This window comes from Martes martes, assembly GCF_963455335.1.
Source record: "Martes martes genome assembly, chromosome: 17".
Taxonomy (NCBI): domain Eukaryota; kingdom Metazoa; phylum Chordata; class Mammalia; order Carnivora; family Mustelidae; genus Martes; species Martes martes.
In genome coordinates, this window is record NC_137905.1 from 42,399,487 (window position 1) to 42,409,291 (window position 9,805).

The window sequence follows — 9,805 nt, forward strand, 5'->3', positions numbered from 1 at the left end:
GTATGTCCTAATCACTCCCACAGCTTCTTGTCCCCAGTCCAAGCCCCTTTGTCTTGTCAGATCTCTACAATCTGTCATTTGTTGCGCAAAAAGGTGTATTAGCTTTGGGGCCTAATAGCCCCTCTGAGTCTTCCTTTTCCTTCTGAAGACTCCTGTGTATGTGTAAAAATATACACATATGTATAAAAACAAATATGTTTTTCTCCTGTTAATCTGTCTTATTATGTCAGTTTAATTCTTAGGCCAGCCACAGAATTTCAGAGGGTAGAAGGAAGTTTTCGCTTCCCTACGCAAGTTTAATTTCCCTTTGTAGTCCACTTCCTCCAGTAAGCTACGGGCCACAGTTTGCAAACTCAGCCACTGATAGAGGCCACAAGGCAGTGTAAATAAGTGAAACTTGCCGAGGGAAATTTTACTGATCTGGAGACCACATCCTGTAAAAAGGGCAGCTGTTACTTGGATTTAAGCCAATCTCAAGTTCATTGCTCTCCAGTTTTCCCAGTTTCCCAGTTGAGAAACCAGAAGTAATCTCAACTAAGTCAACATTTTAAGTACCCAGAACAGACACAGAGATTCTGTACAGAACACATGTATAGAACCGAGATGGAATCCATTCCATGTTTTAAGACCTTTGCAGTGGGTGGACGGATAGATGGATGGATGGACGGATGGATGGATTGGTGAGGGAGTCATTAATGAATCTGGGTATTTGGGCAGCTCTCTGGGGGAATGAAGGGAACATATCATTGTTGAGCATACCTACCGTATGCCCAGCCCTGTGCAAGGGGCTTTACCTACCTTATCTCTTTTGACTTTCATAACAACACCACAGGGTAGTTATTATCATTCTTGTTTATTTCCACTCTCCTCGCACAGATAAAGAAGCCGAGGTTGAGAAAGGCCCAGGATCACATCACAAGTTTTCTTTATTTATAACCTACCTAATTCTTAAAAAAGGATTTTAGATGAGCTCATATGATTTCAACTGGCTTGTGAGCCTTGGATTCCAGATAACTCTCTTATACAAAATTGCCCCCACAAGGGAATCAGGTTCTCAGAAGGCAGGTGGGGAAGTTACCAGTAGTTCAGGAAACAGGTCTGATTCCTTGAAGATCTTAGTAAACAACTCACAGCATTGTGCCCCTCAAGTATGTCAGCCGGTACCGAGGAATTAAGACACACGGGATCTCTTGCCATCTTGATAAGCCCTCCCCACTTCCTCCCATGTCACTGCTTTCTACCCTCTTAGAATTCAAGATTTCTGCCTACCAGCCTTGGAACCTACTTCATCCTAATTCCCTTCTAGAGCCCAGTGGGATAAGGACAGACACAGATACAGGAGCTGGTAGGTTGGAAAACATTTTATTGGTGTTGGTGAGCCCCAAGAGAGTGCTTATAGAATGGTGACCAGAGCCCACACTAGCCCCTCTTCCAGTGGGTGTCAGCAGTGCTTGGTCTTGAAGGGAACAGTCACTGGGCGTCAGGAGTTGCACTCCTCAAACCCTTCAGCTGGAGGGAGAGAGGGTGTGGTCAGATTGGGGACCCTTGGGTGCAGGGAGCTGGAGTCTCCCATGAGTAAGCCCAGGACAGCATGGGGCAGAGATAGGAATCCCTGCCTTGCTCTGAGTTCTCATTCTCTAAATACAGTAGCTGATACTTCCCTTAGCTCTAGTGAGAGGACAGTTTATCCTCCGTTACCCATCCTCACCCTTCCTCCCACATCATTGGCTTCTTCCCTCCCCACCAACTTCTGTCCTACTGCCTGTCACCTCTTACCTTAGGAAAGGCATCCCAGTTGAGGAAAGGAAGTTTCCTTTTGATAGACTAAAAGAGGAAAAAAGAATGAGAGTGATGTGATACAGGGCAGGTGAGCACAGATCAGTGAGTGAGCTCTCCGGAGTGGCGATAGTGTTATCATTTACAACAGAGGAAGGACTAGTATTTCCTGAGCCCTTACTCTGTGTCTGCCTTATACTACTGCTCCATAGGCATGCTTTCATTTGGTCTGCACAGCTACGTTTTGAGGTAGGTCCTGTCAAGCCCACATCAGAGACGAGGAAGCTGAGGCTCAGAGGCAGTTGTGCGAGGACACATAGCGAGCACGTGCTGAGTCATGTGACACAGGCTCCAATGCCCATGCTGTGTCTGACTTTGCCTTCTAAGTGTGACCAAGACACCCGACCTAGGCCCTCAGTTCTTCATAGATGATAAAAGGACTCAGATAAACTCCTGTCTGGTTAGCTTCTGCCTTTTCTGGAATTGTCTTTGTGGCTCTGCTCCCCCACTGCTGCATTAGGAAAATAGGTGTGGCCATGTCAGTGTCCCGAAGAAACTTTTCTTCTGTCAAGCAGGGCAATTACTACCTCCTAGAACTCAGGAAAGAACGGAAAGGGCTAGAACTAGAAAGTGTTAACCGTCCGCTGGAGAGACCGCAGTCAAGGAGAAGAAGGGGTGCCCACACACTTACCTCAAAGAGGGCATGCCAGTTCAGGAATTCATCAGGCTTAAAAGCCTGTGGAGACAGGGAGACAAGAAGAGGGTCAGTGCCAGCGGAGGGCAGAGCTCAGCCCCCAGCCCCCCAGAAAAGGTGAGGGGTCCACAACAGCTTTGCAAGCTGTCTACTAAGGCATTGGTCTCCTTTATGGTGTGGCTGTTGGGGTGGGGGCAGCCCTGGAGAATGGTACTTACGGAGCGCAACTTGTCGATGTTCAGGAAGTTCGCGTTAAAGGCCTAGGCAAAAAGATGGGGTGTTAAGAAAGTGGTGAAGGAGCACAGAAAGGGGCACAGACAGAGGTTGGAGTGTGGGAAAATAGGGTGTTTACCTCAGGGCCTGCCGCATAATTACCAATGGTGGTTTCTTCCTGGAAAGTGAAGGGGAAAAAAACCAAAAGATCACATAATGGCAAGTCCTTGTCCCCAGACCTTCTCTGCCAGCCCTGCCTTCCTCCCCAGGCCAGTCCCCAAGATTGTAGCCCATTCTCCGCCATAGGGCCTCAGATAGCCTGCTCTGTTCCAGTAAGAGACTGTTGACAACAAGGCAAAGAGGAGGGATTGGAGAGGGGCATGTGTGAGACACAGAAGCTAAAAGCCCAGGCCTGCATCCATGGTAGGCAGCAGGTGCAAGGGGTGGAGAAGAGACGACTCCTCCCAAGAAAATCAGGCTAGTGGTGCTGTGCAGTTGACTTGGGGTGTTCTTGAGACTCCTACGCTTAGCACATGGAGCTGGGTGGGGGAGATTGGCATGCAGGTAGGAGCCAAGCTGCTGAGGTGCCCTGCCTGCCTTTAATTGATTGAGGTTGGCTTGCTTTGGGACTTTATTGCCACCAAAATCAGAGTCACCATTTCCCTCCCCCGTATAGTCACTGCCCTGGACCTCAGTGCCCTGGACCTCAGTGCACCCCATCTTGTCCCTCTCCCTGCTTTAGTTGCCCAGTTTCATTGTCCCTTATTTCTTCCTTTCCACAATAAAGTTCACAATTGGGTATCCTATAGGCTAGACCCAAGTTTTTAGCTCTCATAGTAGTTTGACTTGTTTTTTAGTTTGAATAAAACATTTTTAATTAGCATTAAATTAGTATTAGTATTAGTATTTAAATTAGAATTTATGTATTCTATAAATCAGATTTCTGGTTGCTCCTGAAAACTTAAAAACTCTGGCCACACTGGGTACATTTTCCTGCTTAGCGGCAGTCCGATGGTATACAGACTGTCCCTTTTTAGATCAGGCAGGTTCGCTCCGCCAGCCCTCCTGCTCGTTGACTTCATTTGCTTGGATCCCAAGCAATTGTGTATGTGACCCCATCTCAGACTTTTAAATCTAGCACGGACACTCTCCCCCAACCTTGGGAGAAGATGGGGCCTCCAGCTTCCTCCTGACTGGAGACTGCCTCCTAAGGGTCCTTGCTGTGGCCTAGGCTCCAGAGACAGTAGGGAGCTCCCAGTCACCTGGAATCCATTTCCTGGGAGACAGACGAAACACAGGTGAAGCTGAGCCCAGATGACGACCTCAGCCCCTCTTGTCTCCTCCCAGGGTTCAGTTGTCTAGCCTCCGCCTATACTCTCACCAGCCCCTCCAGAAATAAAGCACCTCGGTCTACATGTCTTCCTGGGAATGCTTTGTCTCCTTCCTCCTTTCTTCCCTTCCTCAGAGTCCCTGCTTTTTGTTCAGCCTCTGATAGTCTCCAAAAATAGGAGCCATGCATCCAGTAATGCATTGCAGGTAAAGAAATGGAGGACTCAGCGAGGTAATAGGTAAGAGAAAGAGAATTCAGGTGATGTGCTCACCTCGGGACTACCCAGGGAAGCCCCCTGAGCAGAGTGGAGCGCCAGAAGAGAGAGAAGAACCACAGCAGGTAGAACTGGGATCTTCATGGTGTCAAGTTTGGGGTGCTCTGAGGCGGGGCCTCACCACTTGCCCTTTATATTCCCAGGGAGGTGGATGTGAGCAGAAGTGGGGTCCCCACCCCACTGACTCACCCCCAGATCCCATCGCCCACCCCCGGGGCTCTGGGAAGGGGAGGTGTAGACTGTTCCCCACTTACCTTGGATTTCTCAATTCACATTCTGCCCTAGGCACTAGGAAGATGAGATGGCAATGGGGTGCTTCATGCCAATGGAGCTGGGATGGAGACAGGTCGAACCTGTCCCTCCAAAGGGTTGGCAGTGGCACCCAAGCAACCTCTCCTTTTGCCTTTGTCTCTTTCCCTTATATCCCTCAATCTGCTGTTATGATTTGGGCTTTTTCCCCACCCTACCCAATTCTGTATAAACTTCTTCGACTGGCATTGAAGGCTTTCCAGGCTCTGGCCTTGACCTGCCTTTCTGACTTATTTTACTCCTTTGCACATGACACTCCATTCTGGCCAGACTGGACTCCCTACCAAATAAACCCTCTTGGTCCTCCAAGCATCTTCCCGTGCTCTTGCTTATTCCTAAAATGCCCTTCTGTCATCTCCTGTTTTCAGAACCCAACATCCATCTTGGATGAATCTTCCCTGATTTTTCCTATCATCCCTCACCACCACCCCCACTCCCCATACCGGTCCCTTCTTGGAATTACCATAACAATTCATTTATTTATCTCTGCAGTTGTACCTGGGATAACTTATGCTCTTATTTCTCTCTTAGAATATTAAGTTCCTTGAAGCTGAGAACTCTCTCTTAATCACCTTTATATGCCCCTACACTTTGCCTTAGACAGAGTACAGGCGGAGCCAGCATTTGTTTGATTGGGTAAGTTAGGGTTCAAACATCCTTCCACCAAGTTGTACACTTTCCTCCTTTGGGGCTGGACCTCTCCCGTTTTCCAGCTGCCCATCTTTTAGTCTTGGGTCTTCAGAGAGAGTCTGACTGTCTTGAACTACAAAGACAAGGAATAGAGACCCCGGGGGTGGAGGGGGAAACTACACAAAAACGCAAAGCAGGTCTTAAAGATGCCGGGTTGGAGATAGGATCTAGGTCCTGAACTTTGAGTGCCTTCTCCATTTCATGGAGTTTATCCCACTCCCTGTCCCATCCCCCAACTTAGGAGTTGGATCACCTCAAAGTGACAAAATATTCTAATCAAGCCACCTTTCCTACCATGAGGTGCAGGTGGCCCAGCCGGTTCCTGGTGTCATAGGGAGGGGCCAGGACAAAGCAAGACCTTACTTGAGAGCAGGCCTCTCTACCCCAACCTGATGCGGTGCACACAGATGGCAGGCGTGGGGTGGAGAGGCTAGATGGCACTCATGAATGATCTTCGGGAACCCCAGAAGTTGGTGCTTCCGTTCAGTTCCCATGCTACCGTCACACCCCACATGCGGCCCCCCTGTAGGCTTAGGAAGCCTCCTCTGTCTTTATAACAGCACCTCCCACTTGGCGGGGCTCCCTGAGGAGACAGGGCTCCAGGAACACTCACTGGCACAAATGGCCAAGTGGCAGGGGCTGTCGTGCAGTCATGCTGCTGGAGGGGATGAGCGACAAGATGCCTGAGGCATGTGGAGTGCCGCTTAAAAGGTTTTCTGGAGGACACAAGTTTTTCTGTGTAATGGATTCTTACTGATTAATGAGCAGTGGCTGAAGGAGCTCATTAGCCACCATTCTGTCAGCATAGGGTCAGCTCCGGGAGCAGAGGGAGAGAAGAATGGACAAAGGAGAACTGATACTGTGTAATCACCTCCACTTAGGCATGCTAATGGGGGAGCACTTTGGCCTGGGGGATCCAAAGCACCAGAGGAGCCAAACACCATCATCTGATTTGTTCTAGAGTTCTTTTGTAACAAATTGACTTCCCAGTGTTTTCCTCTCCACCAAATGCTAATGATGCTGATAAAGTTAGCCAATTTATTGATATGTTATGTGGCAGGCGTTGTGCTAAGTGCTCTACATGAACGATCTCATTGAAATAGCACAATGATTCTATGAGGTAGATATTATAATTATCCACATTGTGTAGGCAGGGGAACCGCAGCAGGTAGAAAGGTTAAGTGACTCACCCAAGGTCACACAGCCCGTGTGTGGCAAGGCCAGCAGGAGAACCCTGGGATTCCAGGGCCTGCACCTGGATCGCGCCCATGCTGTACTGTGGCATCGTGTCCTCCAAAGGACCTCGCCAGCCCACGTAGCACATTGCATGAGTCAGGCCCACGCCCTGAGAGTTGGGGGGCAGACTGCATTTAGCCCCCATTCGTCCCGTTGCTCAGGTGTCCCTTCACAGCATGCCACCTGCATAGCCATAGGTGGCAGCTCCCTGCATACATGCATTAATTTCAATGAGTTAACCTGTACATGTTGGGCGGAATGAACACAGAAAATTAAGAGATTAATGGCCCTCCAGGAGCATGTGCCCCAGAATGAAGCTGCGATTGTCTCGGACTCCAGTTGCCTCCTGGAGTAGGAGCACCTTGGTGCACCAAGTGTGTGTTTAAAGACCGTCGACCCATTCTAGTTCTGGCTTTACAGTTCAGGTGTTTTAAAAATAAGTACTTCTGTATAATGCCTCTGAATACAATGTGCGCAACTGAAGAAATCCATTCTCCTGCTGGAGAAGAGAACTGGCTGTGCTCGACAGCTTTGTTTCCACTTGGTACTTTCCTGATGGACCCTCAAGGGCAATCTTGGCTTTACAGGATTTATGCTTAAAGTGCTAACTTTAAAGATTTTACTTATTTATTTGACAGACAGAGATCACAAGTAGGCAGAGAGGCAGGCAGAGAGAGAGAATGGGAGGTGGGAAGCAGGGTCCCCGCTGAGCAGAGAGCCCGTCGCGGGGCTCAATCCCAGGACCCTGGGACCATGACCCGAGCCGAATGCAGAGGCTTTAACCCACTGAGCCACCCAGGTGCCCCTAAAGTGCTAACTTTAGAATGTAGCATCTCTGTGCTGCCTCAGTGGATTGGTTTCCCGAGTGCCTGGTCCCGTGGTTGGGCAAGTGGGGGAAGAAAAGGAGAGGGGATTCTCACCATCCCAGCAGTTTGGGTGATGGATGGCAGGAGAATCACTGGATTTCAGCAATGTGTTGGATGCATCACATAGGGCTAATGGTGTCAGGCAGAGAGTCACACAGCCTGGCTCTGCATCAACCCATCTCCAAGTCCAGTTGATCTTCTAGTTCCTTCTCGGAGACTACCAGTAAACCCCTGTTTTCCCACAGGCCTGCCCCCACCCCACCCCATATTTGCCAGAACTTGAGTGTGGGTAGGAGGCAAGGCCCAACCCTGATTGCTACATTACAGACACACCTAGGGGCTAGGAGCCAGACTCCTGGGTTCAGAAAGGGAATGTGGGATTTGAAGGGATGCACACCGGGGCCTTGGGACCTTGGTGAACACCTAAGTGAAAAGTCTAAAATCTTTGAAGAGAAAAGGAGCTGGGGTGTGGGGTATCGGGAGGCAGAATTCGGGACATCCTGTCCCTTCCTTTCCTGTGCCTCTCCCAATGTTGCTATCACACCCCAAAAAGCAGCCATGTTGTCCAACAGGTCTGGTTTCTTCCTTTGCCACCCACTTTTTGTCCCTGTGTACCCTTTGCTTATTGAACTTCTCCCAGGAAGACTTCCTGGATCAATCCCACTGAATTCTGATCCCTCCTACCATTCTCTCATTCACAAATATCAAGCAGCCACTTTGGCTCTTGGCGCTGGGAATTCAAAATTGATAAGGTACCTGTCCTGTGGAACTTATGTTCCAGTAGAGAAGACAAATCATAGTCTAATTAAAAAAAAAATTAGGGAATACTATAACTTCAGAGAAGGACAAGTTGTGGGGAGAAAATAAAACAGGTGCAATGTGATTGCAATCGGGTAGGTATCCTTGGTTCCACTGGCTGGGTTGGGGGACATTTGAATGTAGACCGAAAGCAGTTAAAGCTCCTGTCTTCTAAAGAACTTGAGTCTTTAGAAGGGGACAGGAAGCAGCAGCATTCCTTGAGAGCGTCTCCCAACAGGTCTTGGTTGACAGGAAGAGTGAGGCTGGAGCCATATCCTCCCCAAGCCACAGTGAGGAGTTGGGACTTCATTCTAGGGCTACTAAAAAACTTATGGAGGATTCTGAGCATGGATCCTTCCTGGATGGCATGGGAGAATGGATTTTAGGGAAAAATGAAAGTCAGAGGCTGCTTCAGAAGTCCAGGAAGGAGAAAGGGACATCCTACCCTTTTATTAGAGAGTCCTTTACACCAGAAGGCCTTTTCCTGCATCAAGTGGCACTTTGAACTTTAAAGGGCGGCTTCGAGCCCTTTGGACCAGGAATACCCTGAGAGTCCAGAACCATGTTGACCATCTCAGCTTCTCCCACCGTCCCTCAGGGACTAGCTGCAGGAGACCTGAGTTCCAGCTCTTTTTGATTCATCACCCACACTCTTGGCAGCCAGCTGTCAGTCAGCCAAAAATTGACGGACTACCCTGGGAGAGCTTGGTTCTCCTCCCTGTGGCTTCCAGGAGGTACTGCAAGGCCCTCCCTACACCGCTGAAACCCAGGACAAGGACAAGCACACCTTGGAGATACGGCAGATTGGGTTCCAGACCACCACAATAAAGCAAATATTACAATAAAGTAAGTCCAGTGAATTTTTTTAGTTTATTTTTAAAATATTTTTTAAAGATTTACTTACTTGTTTTGGAGAGAGAGAGAGAGAAAGCACAAGCATGGAGAGGGGCACAAGGAGAGGGAGAAAGAATCCTCAAGCAGACTCCGTGCTCAGCGTGGAGCCTGTCATGAGGCTCAATCCCAGGACCCTGAGATCATGACCTGAGCCAAAACCAAGAGTCGGATGCTCAACCAGGCAGTCCATTGAGTCAAATGAATTTTTTGGTTTCCCAGTGCACAAAAAAATTACGTTTATTACTATCCTGTAGTCTAGTAAGTGTGCAATAGCACTATGCCTTAAGAAAACAATGTACAGCACTTTATTGGGCATCTGGGTGGCTCAGTCAGTTAAGCATCTACCTTCGGCTCAGGTCATGATCCTAGAGTCCTGGGATTGAGCCGCATGTCGGGCTCCCTGCTCAATGGGAAGCCTGCTTTTCCCTCTCTCTCTGCTGCTCTCCCTGCTTGTGCTCTGTCTCTCTCTGTCAACTAAATAAAAAGAATATTTTTTAAAAACATGTTTAAAAAACCACTTTATTGCTAAAGAATGCTCACCATCAAGTGAGCTTTTGGCAAAGTGTGATCTTTTTGCTGGTGGAAGTTCTCACCTCGATGTCCATGGCTGCTCACTGATCAGGATGGTAGTTGCTGAAGGCTGGGGTGACTGTGGCAGTTTCTTAAGACAAACTGAAGTTTACTGCATCGGTTGACTCTTCCTTTCATGAACAGTTTCTCTGTAA

At 48.6% G+C, this 9,805-nt stretch overlaps 1 protein-coding gene across 1 annotated transcript; it reads right to left on the minus strand.

The window, feature by feature from the left end:
- Positions 1-842: 842 nt before the first annotated feature.
- Positions 843-4,387, minus strand: KRTDAP (keratinocyte differentiation associated protein). Its single transcript, XM_080828731.1, has 6 exons — positions 4,285-4,387; positions 2,823-2,861; positions 2,689-2,730; positions 2,468-2,512; positions 1,777-1,824; positions 843-1,509 (listed from the first exon to the last, which is right to left on the minus strand). The coding sequence occupies exons 1-6, from the start codon at positions 4,369-4,371 to the stop codon at positions 1,471-1,473; spliced, it is 300 nt and encodes a 99-aa protein (XP_080684857.1). The 5' UTR covers positions 4,372-4,387; the 3' UTR covers positions 843-1,470.
- Between the last annotated feature and the right edge of the window lie 5,418 nt (positions 4,388-9,805).

Bases quoted from the DNA above. Each gene is read 5' to 3' on its own strand.
- KRTDAP (XM_080828731.1), bottom strand. From the start codon at position 4,371: ATGAAGATCCCAGTTCTACCTGCTGTGGTTCTTCTCTCTCTTCTGGCG. The intron at 2,862-4,284 runs GTGAGCACATCA...TTCACTTTCCAG, and splicing joins CTTCCCTGGGTAGTCCCGAG to GAAGAAACCACCATTGGTAA. The intron at 2,731-2,822 runs GTAAACACCCTA...CTTTTTGCCTAG, and splicing joins ATTATGCGGCAGGCCCTGAG to GCCTTTAACGCGAACTTCCT.